Source organism: Delphinapterus leucas, chromosome 2, assembly GCF_059928025.1.
Source record: "Delphinapterus leucas isolate spDelLeu-1000000601 "Yukka" chromosome 2, BTC_Dleu_Yukka2, whole genome shotgun sequence".
Lineage (NCBI taxonomy): Eukaryota > Metazoa > Chordata > Mammalia > Artiodactyla > Monodontidae > Delphinapterus > Delphinapterus leucas.
Genome location: NC_143130.1, coordinates 46381177 through 46399877, shown reverse-complemented (window position 1 = coordinate 46399877; position 18701 = coordinate 46381177). Strand labels below are relative to the sequence as shown.

Sequence of the window (18701 nt, the reverse complement as noted above, 5' to 3'; positions counted from 1 at the left end):
GGAAGGACTTCTTGGGAAGGTAGGGACCGAGACCAGCCCAGAAGTGGATCAAGGGAAGTAGGGCGTTCCAGGCAGAAACAGCAGCAAAGAGAAGAGTGCGTGAGGTGTTCTGAAAACTGTACAGAACGTGATGGGGAAGGTTGGACACACCCGTGGCTGCAGGAACCCGTGGCTGCAGAAAGGGCCCGGGTCCTAACCATCAAGGCCCCTCCACTGTACCCTGGCTCCTGGGGATTCTTCTAGACATGCTGCCTTCCTTTCCTGCTTGGACATCCTTTAGGTCCATTAATGGACCTGATGCCTCTGGGAATTGCTAATTCTAAATTAAAAATCATTAACTATCCAAGTGGAGCCCATGTACACACAGGCCATAACTTGTGATGGCTCTGATCTAGTGAGCCTCAGACCCATCTACCCAACTGTGTACTTGTCAGCTCAGACACAGCAAGTTCAGCACTCATCTTGTCACTGGTTCGACTTTGCCCACTGCGTGCCTCCCCTGCTACTATACTTGCTCCAGAATCTAAGCTGCCTTGGTGACCCCTGTGTCCCCGGAGCCTGGCGGGATCTCAGTAAATGCTGACTGAATTAACAAATGGGTTAACCAGTAATTGAATCAGAGCCCGAGAATTCTGAAACCATGGCATCCCTCAAGACTCAGCTCAGCTCTGCACTGGACCCAAGAGGTGGGCTTTCGCTGCCTGTTGACTGTATTTCCATAACCTACGGTGCTGCCCGGTACTGCAGTTCTCATCACATTAGACCACCTTTCTGACTTGCTGGCCTGTCGCTACATTGGACAGTGAGTTCTCTGATGGCACAATTGTATCATTTTCACCTGTGTCTCCCCAGAGGTGAAAGATGAGTGATTACAGGTATAGCTCTTACCATCAGAGGCTTAGGAAAGCAGGGCCATCATCCTGGGAAGGGGACAAATCTGGAAAGGCTGCCACCACCCAGGTCCAAGGTGCCCTCTGCAAGGCCCGCTCTCAAGCCAGCCCCATCTATTGCCGTGGATCTGGTCCCTGGGACACTGTGTGGCCAGCTGTGCTATCAGAGGGTCAGCAGGCATCACCCTCCAGCCACCTTGGGGGCTCCTGAAGGGGGCCCATTTGGGGAGCCTATTTTAAGAAGCACATACTCCTGAGGGTCCAGACCAGGGCAACCTCAGAGGACACAAAGCACGGGGCCTTCTCATCTAACAGAGCATTCTCACCCTTAGAGATCATCTACAATTCCACATGACGACTTTGGTAGAAGCCATCCCGGAACATGGAGTCAAACATGACATTAGGTTCTTAAATTAGTCTCTTCTGGGAATTAGCACACGTTCTTTGAATTCCTCGCTGGCTAACAGGTGGTATTAACTGACAATCTTCCAAGGGAATTCTCACGACCACGGTGTCACCGAGGAACGGTGTTACAACTTTATACTTGCGGAGAAAAGCGCGGAGAAGTTAATGATCGCAGAGCCGGTGAAGGGCAGAGCGGGGATCTGAGTGCAAGGTCACCCGAGGTTCTCTCCGTGGTTCTCAAGCATCTCCACAGAAAGTGCACCTCATTAGACAGAGCTCAGTAAAGAGACTCTCATCGAATCTCTAAATCGAGCACTGCTAGCCTGAGGCGGCAGCTGCGGAAAGTGGGCCTGGCTGTGTGCCCGGTTCCTGCAGAGGTAACGGTCCACCTGTTTCCCACCCCAGCCTCCCTGAGAAGTAACACCTCAGCCTTGCTCCTGCCCACTTCCAAAATCCAGCAAGTCCTTCAGGGGACCCAGCAGGAAGAGGTCCTTGAATTAGGGGGCACCGTGCATACCTCTCAGTGGGGAGGGGGCCAGGATAGACCCCGAGCAGCTTTGAGGCTGTCTGGTCGTCATCCTCACCTCTTAAGAGACTGTGGCAAATGTGGAAATAACCAGGGGCTGTTGACGGGGTTCCCCATCCTCATTCTGCATCGCTGTTCGTGTCTCGCCATTTCGTCAGAAAAGATGCACTTGTTTCCTCTAAAAATGACGATGAGCGCTCTGCTGCATTCTAAAGTGCGACTCTGCTCTCAAGACTGAGTTAACCTTTCTTTCCAGAGGAACACAGCTCTCATCTCTAATGGAGGGGATGGAAGGACAGAGTGAATCTAAGGAAATGCTCTTTGGATGTGGCTTTTCCAGAACGCCTGCATCAGGCAAAGGGAGCCAACTTCAAAGTCTTACACTGCTTCAATGCGCTTGTAAGTGGCCTGAAAGAGTTCAAAGGAGGGCCATGAAACGTCCAGCTCCCTCCTTTCCTCGCTCCCTTTCTTCCTTCTACGCACATTTATGTGTATCGTACATCAGGTGCTATGTTAGCCACTGGGCTCTCGGCCTGGGGGGGGGGTTCGTCTGCTGCCCCTTCGCTAAATGGTAGTAACTTTGTGTTTGCTTTATGAAGTGCATTTACTTCTCAGGGATCAGTTAAGCACAGGGCCAGGGAAGGCAAATCACGCAAAACCAGTGTGATTCTATTTCAGGTCCCCCAGCATCCGGTTCTGAGTGCCACCTGCCAATGAGGCGCCCTTACCTCTCAGCTGCTGGAAGCAGGAGGCACTGCTGTCCGGCTCCAGGGGGTGCCTCAGGACCCCGTTGCTGGGCTTGGGTCTCTCGTACTCTCTTTCGGGGAGCATGGCCTGTTCGCTCTCCAGGGCGGAGTCTGAGTGCGGGGGCAGAGACTGTGGAAACCCAAACATCCAGACGGAAGAAAAGAAGAGTAAGGCACCGCAGAGCAGAAACCCACCCCACCAGGCTCCGATCCAGCGGGGGTCGTCCGGGGTGATGTCCAGGTTACCTGCAATCGGAAAGAGCACGGTTAGCGGGAGGGGACCTGGCGGGGCCTGGCATTTGGTGGAGGTTTGCAATCAGTTCTACAGGTAGGCCGAGGGCTCTGGAAACGGCCTGGGGCGGGGAAGACTGGCCCATGGGCAAAGCAGCCTAGGGCTTCACAGCCGTGCTTCTGGTTTTCCTCAAGCTGAAGGCTGATGGCTTTCCCTCCTTCATCTTCTTGTCTACCCTGTGCTTGCATCGGTCTAAACAAAAACAGTCACCCTCTGAATTTAGGCTGGAATTGACTGTCCTGGCAGAGCTGCGAAGGTCTGCTAACAAACACACAGGGAAACAGAAACGTTTATTGCTCAAGGGTATAGTTTTCCATGTATATTCGCTCGCACCCCCTACGAAGCAGCTAACCTGAGATCCCGTTCCACACCCCACCCCCGTCTTAAATCAGTTCACAGATCACACGGGGCGGCGCAGAATGGAAATCAAGAGCCAGGATGCCTGGACTGAAATCCTGCCCACTTCTCGCTGTGCGACCTCAGGCCAGCAATTTTGAACTCTTCATGCCTCGGCTGACTGATGTGTATAACCCTGATGTTATGATGGTACTTACCCTTATCGAGTTGGGAAGATCAAATGAGCACCACCAGACACAAAGTGTTCAGGATAAGTGCTCAAGCACTTAAATGATGTTAGCTTAATATTTATGCTGACGGTCGTGTTTCCAAGCTGCTAGGGGATGGGTTAATTCAAACCTTGGTTGTGGCCTGTGGTGTGGGGGGCCAGTCCTCTTTTAGAAAGCTCTGCCGCCAAGGTCCATGCTTTAAGGCAACATGCATGTGGTTTGGCTCTCTTGTCTGTGACTACTTTGATCTGCCAGCTGAGGTCAAGAAGATGTAAGCTACCGCTTACCCCTTGGGAGATGTTTTTCCCTCTCTCTACAACTGCCTTTCGGAGCAGGGCGCTCCTGCATGAGCTGCTTAGAGATGTCTCTTTGATGATGATTCCATATACCTGGAGCATGGAAGGAAATTCTTGGAGGTCTGGACCACAGCATATGAGCTAAGAACTAATAGGGCTGCAGGCCTGGACCAGATAGATGGATGGGCTTGGCAAGAGAAGCGACCACAGTCATTAGATGAGCACTCCCCCATTTGTAAAGTGCTCTCCCTGAAGACTCTTCAGCTAACAGTAATGAAAACACCAGCCGTCACTGACTGAGGGCTTACTCTGCGCAAGGCACCACGCGGAGCGCATTCTTAACTGTTCCAATCAACCCTCCCCGCAACACTACGAAGTAGGGCCTTTTACTGTCCCTATTTCATATAGATGGAGAAATCGAGGCTTAGAAAGGCTGGGTGCCTTGTCTACATCCACAGAGCTGAAGACTGGAACACAGGCATCCAGTCGCCAAAGGCTACACTCTTTCCCTCTTGACCGGCAGGTCTTTGTTTTGGGCTCCCTGGAGGGCCCTCAGTGGATAATTCCTGTGCTTTGTGCCATGGGTAAGACCACCAGCTCTCCTGACAGTTGGCAAGTTGGCCTTTGCGACATCGGTAGTCTCTGTCCCGGAGACCCTGACATGAGCCCAGCAGCAATAACCAGGGCACCTGAACGGGCCAGTTGCCTTTGTGCGGCTTCATGCCAGAGAGGAGTGTATACTCTATAGAGTGTATACTCTAGTGGGCCTGGGGTTGAATCCCAGCGTTGTTACTTACAAGCATGTGATGCCGGGCAGGTTACTCGCCCTCCCTGACCCTTAGTTTCAGCATCTGTGAAATACAGATGATAGTCATGGACAGTGGTTTCCAGGATGAGAGGTAATGAAAAAGCGTCACCTGACACAGGGTCGGCTCTTATCTATGGGAGCTCTTAATGTTTCACTTTTAGGGATATATTTATATAAATGGGAGTTTTAAGGTACAGACTTTTTTTAAAAGGAGTATGGCATGGGAAAACACAGGGTGATCTGGAAAGCATCTTTATGCAAACAAGAGAAGAGAAAAGGAAGTCACACCACCTTGGGTAGCTAAGCAAGACTGTTTGCACCAATCGCTTACTGGGTTTTTTTTTGACATCTTTATTGGAGGATAATTGCTTTACAATGGTGTGTTAGTTTCTGCTTTATAATAAAGTGAATCAGTTATACATATACATACGTTCCCATATCTCTTCGCTTACTGTTTTTCCTCACCTACTGCCAAGCAATGAACGAAAACAAAAGACGGGAAAAGGGAGCTACAGTATTTCCCTCCTTTGTCTTTGGGCCCCATAAATCCGGCAGATGTGAGCCAGTGGGGAGAGAGAAATCCTGGCAGTTGTTTGGCAGAACAAAATCAGTAGCACATAGAAAGTCATATTTTAGATAGGAAGTCAGCGACTGTTCTATGTGTGAGAAAACATCCCCGCGAGAGGGGCTGCGCTGGGGGAGGTGGATGTTTATGTGAATTTGGCAACTCGCTCCCTGTAGGCCTGTGCCTGTGGGTGGAAAGCCGACACGCACTCGCGATCCCTAAGACAGGGGAGGGTACCCGATCTGTGTCAGCCTCAGAGCACACCTGCCGCTGGGGAAGGGGCGGGGGACGGGTCTGGAGGGAGATGCGCGGAGGGCAGGGATCTGCAGAGCCAGGAAAATCACCGTTGACTATTCTGGGAAGTATTGATTTTTTTCCTCTCCATTTCAATTATCCAGAGGATGGTGGCAGGGAGAGAAATAACAGGCTAAGAAGAAACCACTCAGCTTTGGAGCGTGCTGCCCTCAGGACTGGTCAGCCTCGTGAGTGGAGCTTCAGCCCAATTTTGGTGGCTCTTGGGAAGACAACGAATGCTTGACACCAGCCTGAGAAATGTCTTTTCTGAGGCACTTCTTTTCTCTACCCATCTCTACAATGAATAGTATTTTCAGGAGGCATCTTGGCCATTTAAGAGGAATATCCACCCCCACCCCCCACCCCCTGCCTGGCAACTGTCATCGCTCAGCAGATATTGTTCTAGCATTACCTACGCTGAAGGGGAGTTCTCTACGTGGCCTGGCAAAGCATGTCTGCTAGACATTACCCGTGTCTGCATTTGGGTCTCCTCCTCTGAGAACGAGGAGGGTTTCACCTCCCTTACTGTGGAGTTAGGTGTGGCCACGCACCACAGAATTTTGCCAATGAAACGCGAGAGAGGAGACACATGTCTCTTCCGTGTGGAGAAGTGTATGAGCTGGTGCATGATTCCCCCTGCTCTTTTTTCCTGCCTGATCATGAAGCATGCGGAATTCTCCCTAAGATGATGCCTGAGAAGCTACAATGAACAAAATGTGCCTGCTGACCTGCATCAGGTATATAACACAAGCAGGAAATAAACCTTTAGTATTTCCAAGTCACTGACATGTTGGGGGTGTTTGTTACTGCGGCATAACTCAGCCTACCCTGACTAGTACAAAAGGCTTAGGAAATAAAAAAATCATACCCTTTGGGCTTCCCTGCTGGCGCAGTGGTTGAGAGTCCGCCTGCCGGTGCAGGGGACACAAGTTTGTGCCCCGGTCCAGGAAGATCCCACATGCCGCGGAGTGGCTGGGCCCGTGAGCCATGGCCGCTAAGCCTGCGTGTCCGGAGCCTGTGCTCCGCAACGGGAGAGGCCACAACAGTGAGAGGCCCGCGTACCGCAAAAAAATAAAAATAAAAATCATACCCTTTAAGAAAAGTGGTCCCAGGCAGGCTTAGAATAGCAATGGTATTCTTTTAGGTCCAGGTAGGGGACCAGGCATGAAAATCTCTCTACTTCTCTTTCTATCTGGTTCTAGTTAGTGTCTTGATCTTAAAAAATGACTGCAGTTTCAGCCTTTTGGCGAAGGCTGCTGTCAGGAAGATGCCCAGAACACAACTGAAGAGCACCAATCTGTCCCATTTACTTAGAATGCATCAAATTGCCAATGAAGCTAGAACCGTGGATAAGGAAAGATGTTGAGAAGGACAGGGTGGAGACAGTATCTTGGGCTGTGGGAACAGTCGAGCAAAGGCCTGGCATCCTCAGGGGACTCTGTGAGTGTCCTGGGTAAGCTCCCTCCAGTCACTTGCCTGCCCCTTGGTCATTCCAGGCACTGAGGAAAAATGCTGGGAAGGGAGCAGAGGGGAGCAGGGAGAGCCACCCCCTGGGTCACCACGAGGTCGGCACAGGGTGGGTCTACCTTTGCATATGTGTCTGTAGGCTTGTTAAGATTTCTGCTTTATAAAAGCTATTGTTCTGACTCTTGCATTCTTGGAATCCAACATTTAGAGGGCTTCATAGTTTCCTTGGGTGAGTTGAGCAAGCTTTGACAGCTGTTCGTTCCCTCTGTTGAAGGTCATATAAACATACGGCCTTCGTTGAGATTTCCCTCCATTTCCAAGGACCACTACCATTGTTGGTTCAAACAAAAGAAATCCCCAGGAACGGGGTTAAACCAGTTTAAAACTAACCAACCAAGCCACCCATGAGGATACCCAAGACTGCGAGAAGAAGAGATCAAAGCAAATTGGGAACACTGACTAAGTCCGGATACCCAAGGCTGCGAGAAGAAGAGATCAAAGCAAACTGGGAACACTGACTAAGTCCCAGGCCATACTGATGCGTAAGCGATACTATGGCTCTCTGCGCAGTTTTGCTTCGTTTTCCTCAGTCCATTTACCTATTTTTCTAACCTACTTCGTAAAACTTTTGCTATGAGACTCAAGAAGTCCAAGAGTATCGTTAAGTTCCAGACCTAATTAGAAACTGGAGACAGGGAGGGGGTGGGGATGGAGGACAGCGTGGATGGTTCAGAATCCCAGCCACTGGACTAATTATTCCAACGTGAAGGAATCTGGCGGCGGCAGCCAGCCCCAGGGTGGCAGAGCTGGATGCTCTCTGCTTGTCGACCTTTTCTGTGAAGCCAATGGATGGACGTATCTTGCTGCAGCTGTAGCAGAGCGGGCTGGTGTGCCTTAGGGCCAGTCTGTACAGAAGTGTTGGCAGTCAGGGCATCTCAGCAAGGCCTCTGTCCATGGAAGGGGGCAGGCTTCTGGCTAAACTCCTGGAGAGGTTTCAGGGAAGTGAGCTGCCCAGTTGGGGTCAGATAGGCCTGGGCTGTGCAGTGAGTTAACCTCTCTGTTCCTCATTACACCTAATTTTACTGTGTGTTTACTATTCCCCAGGCACTGTATTAACTGCTTTGTATGATTAACATGATCATGTCATCCACACATAGACCCATGAGGAGAAATGGCCCCAGGATCACACAGCGCGTTAGGGGTGTGGTTGGGATGTGAACGGAGGTCTGGTCTGATGTTTGAACTCAGAACTCATAATCACTGCAGGAGGACGCATCATCTGTGAGGTTCCCAAGGGGCATTCTATGTGTTTAAAAAGGGGTCAATTCACGGCTGCCATTGTCATCAATTTGTTAACCCCACACTGCGAAGCTTGGTCAGTCCAGTGCTCAGGGGTCTACTCTGCTACCAGGCCCTTCTTCTTCCTACGTCCTGCTCTTGACTGGTCTCAGCTTTACAAAGATGTTCTAGAAAAGAAATTCTGCAGGCACCATCATTCCTTCCCCAGGCTATCAGAGGAGGCATCTATCCTCCCTAAGAGGGGCCGAAGGAGCCACAGGGGGCTCAGACACGGATGAAAGGCAGCAGCAGCAGAATCCCTGTGTCTGAGCGCCGCCAGGGCAGCCCTCCTGGGGAGCTGCCCGTGGGGTCTTGCAGCCCCATAGCTGGCCTGTCCCTACAACCAACCACCTCCCCTGCAGCCCCAGCTTCACTGACACACAGATTCCAACCAGACTCCCTCACCGGTCTCTGCCTTTCCGCCCTGTTCCCTCAGCCGCTGCTAGGCTGCCTGGTGAAAGGCACATGCCCTCCTCCAACTACCCCATAACAAGGGCCTCCCAGGGACCTGCCTTGCCCACCTCGCACAATTCCCAGGCCACTGCTTTTCCCAGTCCCCCGCCCAACTCTCAGCTGGAATTTCAGAAACATATGGCTGTGTGCGTGGCCCCTGTACATTCATGCTTAAGGGCACATTCCCATAGGCTGGACAGCCCGAAAGAGGGGCTCTGTCTTAGTCGGTGAGGAAAAGACAGGGAAGGGTCATCCTGAAAGAACTGAGAACCGGCTCCTCGAAATACAGCCCCAATCCACTCACAGACAGAATGACAAGTCTCAGTCACAAGATTAGAAAACTGCTGGCAACTATGGAATTCTGTGACTGGCTCCTGAATAGAATAAATTATATTTTTCTGCCCTCTGCTGGTAAAGGGTGGCACCAGCCCTCCGGGGGCCTTCAGAAGGGATGCAAACAAAGAGGGCGACTCACAACACATCCTTCAGTCCTTCGAGACTCATCAGATAGGAAGTCCGCTATTAACTCATTTTGGGGAAAGGCGGCCATCAGCAGGGTGCCCAGACGGAACGGAAACGCGCCCATCTGTCTCAGGTATGGGAGGCTTCAAACTGCCAATGAGTCTAGAACCGTAGATGACGCTCCCCTGGGCCTTGAAAGGTGAGGACAGATGTGGAGCGGAATGGCTGGGGACGGCACTCCAGACTGAGCGGATGGCCTGAGCAAGGGAATGGCATACAGAGGGGGCTGCGAGTGGATGGGCTAAGCCCCCTCCAGCCACCCGTCTCCCTCTTGGCCATTCGAGTCACTGAGAAAAAGATGCTATTTAATTCCCAAGAGGAATCTTGGCGAGGGGTGTCTCCACATGCTTGCTCCGAGACCTGGGTTTTATATAGATACACCCCTTGGATTGGGTACATCCCTTTACCTCTCTAGGCATCAGTTTTCTTATCTACATAATGCAAGAGTTGGAAGAGAACGATGTCTGAGGTTCTTTCCGGCTCAGGGATTCTGGTACTCCACAAGCTTTGATTCAAGGGGGCCCTGCTAATACACTGAGGGCAGGATAGGCTGCCTGGACACTTGCCTTCTCCCCGCAGGCAGCCTTCCCCATGCACTGGGAGGGTGCCCCCTTTCCTCCCCTCCTTTGCTACTCCTGTCCTGTACTGCCTTTGGTGCAGTGGCGGAAGCCGGCTTTCTGTCCGTAGAAGCAAGATGGCAGCTGACCGTCCCCATGGGTTGTTTCTCTGACCAGGCCACCAGTCATCCCACCCGCTAGGAATAGGGTTCAAAGGGCCAACCAAGGGCTACAAAACAGCGGCATTCAATCACCTCCTGAACAGACCCAGCACTTTAAAACGAACAAACAAATAAGGCTGCATTTGATTTTTCTCCCCCGTTTGGAAATCTGTAACATCATTAGCTACAAGTAAATATATCACTGGGATTAATGGAGTGAATCACAAAGTGACTTGATTGGATTTAAAACCAGATTATGTCTTTGGGGTGAATTAGTAAATTTAGCCCTGTCAAGAGATGATGAATTGAACACCAGGGGACTGAGAGTCCTTATTGATCCTGGGAATAGATCGGGATGAGACAGAGAAGCTGGAAAGGCTTCCTGCACTGTTTTCAGAGAGAAAGGAAACATGGCTTCTCAACTCGCTAAGCTGCACAGGAACACGGCGTCCTCTTTCGGGCACGCAGTTGAGTCGTGACCGAGACGGCCTCCAACGATCCCCACCCCTGGAATTCACGTCCTTACGAAATGATCCCTTCTTCCAAGTGTACAGAAACAAGTGGCTTGCTTCTAACACAAAAAACGCAGCAGAAGCAATGAGGTGTCACTTGTGAGACTAGGTTATAAAAGGCTGCGGCTTTGTCTCAGGTGCTCTTACCCTCTCTTGGGTTGTTTGCTCCAGGGAGGCCATGCCGAGGTTAGCCCTGTACAGAGATCCATGGGAGCCAGCCTGAGAGCCCATCTGCCAAGGACTGCCAACAGCCGTGGGGTGAGTTTGGAAGTGGAGCCCCTCCAGGTGGGCTTTCAGATGATTTGATACCAGCTCAACACCTTGACTGCAGCCTCATGAGAGACCCTGAGTCAGAACCATCCAGCTAAGCTGCTCCTGGGTTCCAGACCCAGAGAAATAAACTGTGAGAAAATACCTATTGTTTAAAGTCACGAAGTTTGGGGTAATTTGTCACAAAGCAACAGATTAATACGCCAGGTGGCTTGCTGTGGTCATTGAAATGTAAGTAGAAGCAATGCGTGTCATTTCTGAACAGGAGCTGGTTTCCTGCCTCGGCGACTGGGCAGGCAGGAGTCAGATGAAACTTCTGTGAGCCTGGGTCCTGGAGGGACTACAGTAGGCAAGTCTCACCCTCCACCCCCCAAATACCATCAACCTGCACTGGATATGCAGTATGGCTGAGAAATAAACTTTGGTTGCATAAAATCACTTTGATTTGGGAATTGTCTGTTACTACTGCATAGCCTAGCACATCTCAACTAGCACGCTGTTCAATCCAGGTATGCTAGGGATGGGGGGGCCCAGAGCAGGCTGAGACATACGCTTGCTCTTCCTGCTAAGAACACAAGACATGCCGCTTAAAATGGGTTCGAGGTATGGTATATTTCCTTATAAAGCCCACCACGACAGTGTCTTACAGAAACAATTTTCAAATATTCTGTCTCCTTGACCCCATGTGTACATTTGCGCTTGAACACGTGCTCCGACTTTTAGTTTAAGAAATAGGGTCCTCATGTGGTTCATGGACCAACATTCAATGAGTATGTGTGTATGCCAGGCATTTCCACATCTGTCCCCTCATTTATCTTACAAAAGCCCTTCAAGGCAGATATAAGTTTTGTTACCTTGAGTTTACAGATGAGGAAAATTCAGATTTGAGGAGTGAAATCAACCTTAGGGGGCTATTCAGTCTCCAGGTAGACGCGAGCAGAACACATGCTTCAAGCCAGACCCTCTGTACCAAATTCATGACCCGATCTTTCCTCCAATCTCAAGGGGGCCACCAGCTAGAGAGGGGGATGCATTAGGGCTGCTGTTTAGTAGGAAGGTTTCAGAACCCAGAGGCTGGGGCTCCTTTATGATGGAGGAAGGGCTTGTGGGCGGCGCTTGGAAATTGAGATAAATTCCTTACTTGTGTCAATGAAGACTGCATCCACATAGATTTTGGTACAGAAAGAGCCCAGGATAAATCCACAGGCTGGTCCAAACACCAGCATCGTGAACAGGATTCCTGAAAGAAGAAGACGAAAGCAAGATTAGATTAAAAGCCGAAGCCATTTATTGAGCAAAATTGCCAAAGCTCAAGAAAACTGTTTTACATTGATCAGATGAGAGGTCTCATTAGACAAATGACATTAGAGGAATGAGTCTAAAAATCCTAGAGGGGAAAGCTAGTATTTCTAAGTTTTGGAAACTCTGTTGAAGCACTGTCATGCAGGAATTCTATAGTTTCAGTAGGTTGCTCTGAAATATTTGTGGGCTCCAAGTACAGTTACTTTTAGAGGACTCCACCCCATATCATACTAAACCTATTAAAATACGTCCATGTCTATCATGAAATATTTTTTCTTCCATAAACGTTTTTGGAAGGATTTTTATAATTTTGCTTTCGCGTTTATTTGGCTTTATGTAATTCAATTAATTTACGGTTGGCAAAGATTTCTCAGCACTCATTGTGCAAACTCAGGGATTCTTGTGAAGTGAGAAAAGTTGAAGCCACAAATTATTCTCAAATGTAATGAAATGTTTACAGGCATTAAATTTAGCAAACAACAAAGCTGACATAATGGTATGCCCTGAGCACATTTAATTAAACATTCTATTAATTTCAGTTTTGCAGTCCCCCCCCCGCCCCCATATTTTTGGAATTGCTCTCTGTTGTTGTAACAGCTGTTCAGACCTCAAGCTCTTCTGTAGGACTTGAGAAGGTGGTACTAGGGTACGTGATTAAGTAACGTATCTGACGGATATAGTATCTGGAATTTTGCACAAACCTTTTGGTCATTCTGGAAAAGCACTGAGCCCAAACTAAAAACTCACAGGCTGTCTGTATTTAACTAAATTTCAGCTTGAGCACTGATAACTCACAAGGCCCTGGGAATAAAAAATAAGAGTAAAGAAGTGGCGTTTTCTTAGGAAGCTGGCTGCCTGTGGGGACAATCAATACATGGGTCAATTCAACCTAAGCAGACAGCCTGGAGTGTGGGTACTAACAGGCCCATGTGGGCACATGAGGAACAAGGTAGGAAATGGATTCAACCAGAGGGAAGCTGAGCTCAGTGGAGGATAGTTCTGGTCTGTTCGCAGGGTAGACTAACTCAGCTTGAAATCGCCCAGTGACGTCATCACGGAACTGCTCAAATATTCATCCACTCAGTCAATACTTATTGAGTTCCTTCTACGTGCCAAGAAGCCTTCTCAGGGATGGGGACTCAGCACTGAAGTAAAGAGTTAACAATCCAGGCCTTCCTGGAGCTCACGGACTTGCAGAGGAAACTATAGACACCTTAACTGTTTTTTAGATACCTGGCGAAGGAGCCACGTCTTCCTCATTTACAGACAAGGACCCAGAACCCCGAAGCAATCACTTAAAGATGGCTTATAAGGAACGCTGTTTAATGAAGGACAGGATGAAAAGAGGATGGCTTCTATAACACGAATGGGGCTGAATCCACCCTCAGTGAAATCCTACTCTGATATGGAGCCATCTAGAAGCTCAAGGGCCTCAAAATTGCTGCTCCTGTACCCAGCCGATGACCTCCAGTCTCACAGTTATTCCTGTTTATAGGAATCTGGAGAGCAGCAGAATCCACTTTGTTAAAACACTGGCTCCGGTTTGTCACAACTCAGGTTGAGATAACCGACCAGAGAAAATTGAGAAAGGTGGGGTGTTTTTGGAAAAGTCTAGAACGTGGTGCTCTTTCAAGTATGGGCTAGAATTAGGAGGGATTAGGCCTTAGCTGGGCAGAGTTAGGGAGCAGAGCTAGTCTTGGCTTCGGTCCTCTTTGGTAGATGGGGGAAAGCGAAGCAGGAAGTGATGCTGAGAAAGACACAGGGGCAGGGTTGTGGACAGGGGGTGTCCAAGGCAAGAGCTGTACCTCAGGTAGACTGAAGGGCTTTCTGCTTCAGGGCAAAATCATGAAGCCAGCTCTATCCTTCTGTCCAGGCTGCAGGCTGAGGGGAGCCACTGGTCAGCCACTGGCACTCTAAAGATGCCTCAGCAAGTAAACTAACTACTCAGCCTGTCCCAAAAGAAAGGGGCACAGAGATAGAACACAAGTCTCTTGCCAGGGGTGCTGCAGCTACTCTTCTGACGCCCCTTCCATAGTCCTAGCCATCACTCTGACCCCCAGCAGCGCCCCCATGATAACATGCCTCCTTTCATGCAAATTAAATACCCCCCCATTCAATGTAATAATCACTGCTCCACCCCCTACAGATTGAACAATGAAAATGATAATTAATACTGAATAGGTCAAAGGACCAAGCTTTTAGTATCACTGGAAAGAAACAACCAATGAGCTTTAAAGCTTGTGTTGGGACTTAACCACTGGTGGTGCAGTGGTTAAGAATCTGCCTGACAGTGCAGGGAACAAGGGTTCGATCTCTGGTCCGGGAAGATCCCACATGCCGCGGAGCAACTAAGCTTGTACGCCACAACTACTGAGCCCATGTGCTGCAACTACTGAAGCCCGTGTGCTCTAGGGCCCGTGTGCCACAAGTACCGAGCTCGCGTGCTGCAACTACTGAAGCTCGCGTGCCTAGAGCCCGTGCTCTGCAACAAGAGAGGCCACCGCGATGAGAAGCCCGCGCACCGCAACGAAGAGTAGCCCCCACTCGCCACAACTAGAGAAAGCCCGCGCACAGCAACGAAGACCCAACTCAGCCAAAAATAAAATTAAAAAAAAAAACAAAAAACGTGCGTTGAGAGTGTTCTGTTACCCCTCCCCCACATGGGGGCAGTGGAGAGTGTGGGAGTGTGGGCCAGCCAGCATCATGGGACAGCTGGAGACTCCAGGCCCTGGGTGTCCTGCCCTTGTGCAAGTTATGACACAAAAGGAAGGGCATCCCTCAAGCTCAGCTGCCCACAAGAGCCCCACCAGGCCCAGACAGGCCAGCCATCCGTTCTGGCAGCTCGGATGGGCAGAGGCCACTGCAGAGAAGCCACGTGCCAAGGTGGTCTCTCCATCTGGTTACTTTAGGACAGGGCACGGGTCACCAAAACGCTGGATTGTGGCTTTCCATTTGAACAGGACAGAATTCTCCCCCAAAGAAACCTGGTAGGGCCCCATTCCAAAAACCAAAGAAGGATGTAGGGGGACTTCCCTGGTGGTCTAGTGGTTAGGATTCGGCGCTTTCACTGCCGTGGCCCGGGTTCAATCCCTGGTCAGGGAACTGAGATCCTGCAAGCTTCGTGGCCAAAAGAAAAGAAAAGAAAAAAAGACATAGGATGCGTATTATTTCTGTGAAGGACATGTTTTCCCCTCAGTTGAAGTGAGGGAATATTCTTAAAGCAGCTCCTCCTCGGAGAGATGCCAAGTAAACCTCTAGCAGCAATGGGTTCTCGAGTATTTTCCAAGGGACAATCCAGTAGTGGGGGTGGTGTGGGGTGGGATGGGAGGCTCATGCATCAGGAAGCACCCTTTTTCACTTCAGAAATATCTTAGGATAACAGCTCAAATCAAGCAGCATCGGTGAGCACAGCCCTGGGTCTTTAGAGGATGCTGTTCCCCTGAGAGCACACAAGGCAGGCTGTGATCTTACAGAAAGGTACTTCTGAACTTGCTTCTTCACTCTCTTTTCGATTCAGCCCACCAGGCTGTGATTTTGTTCTTGTTTAGCAAACCCCCCTCAAAATGTTCTGCCAAAATAGACAAGAAACAGATGGTCCGGCCCTAAAATCCAGAATCCTTGTGTTGAATGGTGAGTGCCTCCAGGTCCAGGAGAAAAGGTTCTTCAGCGGCCCAGTGCTGCCCCCTGCTGTCTGCCAGATTGTGTACACGGGAGGGGAGGCGAGCCCGGGACGCAGAGATCAGAGAGAGAAGGGCCCCTCCTGTGCTGCTACCGTGAGCCTGGTGCTTTACAAGCACGATCTGCTGTAATTCTTTCAATGGCCCTGACGGGGAGTCTACTGCGCCCATTTCACAGCGGAAGGAAGGAAAGGTTTAGTGCCTCACTTCCCAACAGTGAGTCAGAAAGCAGCACAGCGGGCTCTGAAGCCAGGTTTCTCTCATCCCCTTAGGGGAAAAGCATCCTTCAAGCAGGTCTGGAGAGAGTATGGGCCACTTGGGTTCAAATCCCAGCTCCACCACTTCCTAGCTCTGGGAACCTTGGGAAAGGTCTATTTAACTTCCTTGTGCCTCAGCTTTCTCATCTGTAAAATGGGAATGATATTAGGCCTATTCCACGGGACTACAGGGAGGATTTAATGACCTCGCATTTGTAAAGCTCTTAGAACAGAGTCTGGCACCCAGAAAGAGCCATGAGTGCTTGTTAAATGGATGACGCCTGTGTCTCTGATGCTGGGAGCAGGCCAAGCTCCAGAGAGGGTTCCTCGGGGGAAGCAGCCGCAATCCCAAGCATCACAAGGGTCCAGACGGACTGGCGGACCAGAGTCCAGACTCCACCCCCTTGCTCTGACTGCCCACCTGCCAAGCACATTCTGATGCTAACCTGGCTTCCCAGGGATGTGAGGACTGAACAAAGGGAGAGAGAATGGCACGACCCCCATGGTGATCTAACTCCGGCATCCTGGTTTGAAGAGAGGCCTTCTGTAAATTAGGTTAGTGTAAATCTGCAGTTCCCAAACTGTGTGTCGAGGCACCCTGGGGTACCACAGTGAACTCACAGGGGTACAGCAAAATGTTTTAAGTTTTGGAGGGAAACCCAGTGATAGCTAACATCTGTCAGATGTTACTCATACAACTACTTACAACTACTCACTCTAGGTGGCTGATGGTTTCAGCACTGGATCAAGCAATATTCCTTTCAAATACATCCTGCCTTTGGGAACTGAGTTTTCAGTACCTGCTGTGATAAAAAGCAAACGTGGTGTGGAAATCAATGCAGAACACAGGAAATGAAGGTGGTGGAGTCCAATCTGATTCCAAGGTTTGAGAATCTATGTAGTCCCCAGCAGGGACACACAACCCATTAGTAAGTAATCATACATATTTAAAAATAAAATAGAAATATCTTTTTCTTTCAATTTATGTGTGTTATTTTTTTCAAACGTGTATTAAGTAATTTGAACCTAACTGCTTGATAAACACAATTGCTGGGTAATATCCTGCAGACTCAGGGCTCTGTGAAAGATAAGACACTAAGGGTACAAGGAACCCAGAAAGTTTGAGAACCTCTGGTGTAAATCTGCCACCCATGCTATACAGTCTTCCTACTTAGCACCAGCCATCTCTGGACGCAGGGGAAGGACAGACGAACTGGGTGAGGATCTTGCCCTCAAGAAGCTTGCTGTCTTATTGGAGAGACCTCCAACCATTCGCCATCATTCAAAATATATAATGGCACCTACAGGTGCCAGGCTCTGTGCAAGGAGCTGAGATACGGCTGTGGACAAAACAGACAAAATCCCTGCTTTTTTGTGGAGTTGGTATTTGGGAAGAAGAAAGGCCATAAACAAATCAACCTACCATATGATGTCAGCACCAAAGAGGACAGTGCATGATGGAGTGGGGCTAGAGAAAGACCTCCCACTGTACCGTGTGCTGTAAAGAACACACAGAGCAATGCACTACATGCGCTATCAAGCTGGGGTGAGTGCACTCGCAGGCTAAGGGTTCCACCGTATAGGACGTTAAATAATGGTCCCCAAAGATGTCCATGTCCTAATCCCCGGAACCTGTGTCTGTTACTGTAACTGACCAAAGAGAACGAAGGCTCCAGATGGAATTAAGGTCACTAATCAATTGACTTGAAAATAAAGAGATCATGCTGATTATCCTTGTGGGCCAATGTAATCTTGAAGGACCTGTAGATGTAGAAGGAGGAGGAATACAACTCAGAGTCAGAGAAGGAGATGAGACCACAGAACCAGGGCGATGGCATCATGAGAAAGCCTTGGTTAGTCGCTGCTGGCTTTGAAGACAGAGGACGGGGCCTTGAGGCCAAGAATGTGGGTGGCTTCTAGGAGCTGGGAAAAGCAAGAAAGTGGATTCTCCCCTCCAGAAAGGATCCTCCAGAAGAAAGGCAGCCCTGCTGGCACCTGGATTTTTAGCTCAGGGAGACCCATTATGGACTTCTGACCTCCACAATGTAAGATAATACACTTATATTATCTTAAGCCACTAAGCTTGCGGTAACTTACTACAGCAGTGATAGGAAACCAACACAATTGTTAAGCAAATTTGAGGACAGTCTCAGATCTTATATCTGCTACATGTGAATCTCTAAGAACAGGATGTTGCATGAAGCTGCTTGTTAATTATTTGACCATGGGACATTTTTTTTGTGGGTCATTTTTCAGACCTGGCATTGACTGGGGCTCAGTCCCAGACATGCTGGAGGAGACTTGAAGCCCTGTGAGGCAGAGGTGGTGCGTTATTCTTCTTTCTGTCCCCAGTTTGGCCCAGGACAGTTAGCTCACAATCTGTTGAAAGGGCGTGTGAATGAGAATACTCGTTACCGCAGTGACACAAAATGGGGAGGGAGAAACTCTTCTTGGCCATGGTCTGCCCAGCTTCAGCCAGCTGGGGAGGGGCAGAGCTGGGACTCAGCCCCCGCCTGCTCTTTCCCTGGACAGGGTTCTCTGCATGTGTCACTCAGCGCTGGGAATGTGCCTCCTTCTAGATGCAATGTGTCAAGGGGACTGACGCGACAGCCTCTAGAAAGGGATCAGGTCACACACATAGAACCAGAACTAAGACCAGCCTGGATACCTTGGAAGAAGAAGAAGAATTGTCAAGACATACCCTACTGGACTCCTTTTTTTTTTTTTTTCTTGCGGTACGCAGGCCTCTCACTGCTGTGGCCTTTCCCGTTGCGGAGCACAGGCTCCGGACGCGCAG

At 49.7% G+C, this 18701-nt stretch overlaps 1 protein-coding gene across 3 annotated transcripts in view; it reads right to left on the bottom strand.

Moving 5' to 3' along the window:
* SLCO3A1 (solute carrier organic anion transporter family member 3A1) overlaps positions 1 to 18701 on the bottom strand; it is a 316010-nt gene that overhangs the window by 56896 nt on the left and 240413 nt on the right. For 2 of the 3 annotated variants that reach the window (XM_022598845.2, XM_022598844.3), the window contains exons 3-4: positions 11810 to 11908; positions 2550 to 2813 (exon numbers count right to left, since the gene is read on the bottom strand). In XM_022598845.2, coding sequence (XP_022454553.1) covers positions 2550 to 2813; positions 11810 to 11908 — 363 coding nt within the window. The remainder of the gene's footprint in view (positions 1 to 2549; positions 2814 to 11809; positions 11909 to 18701) is intronic. The other variant, XM_089906843.1, reaches the window with a different exon arrangement.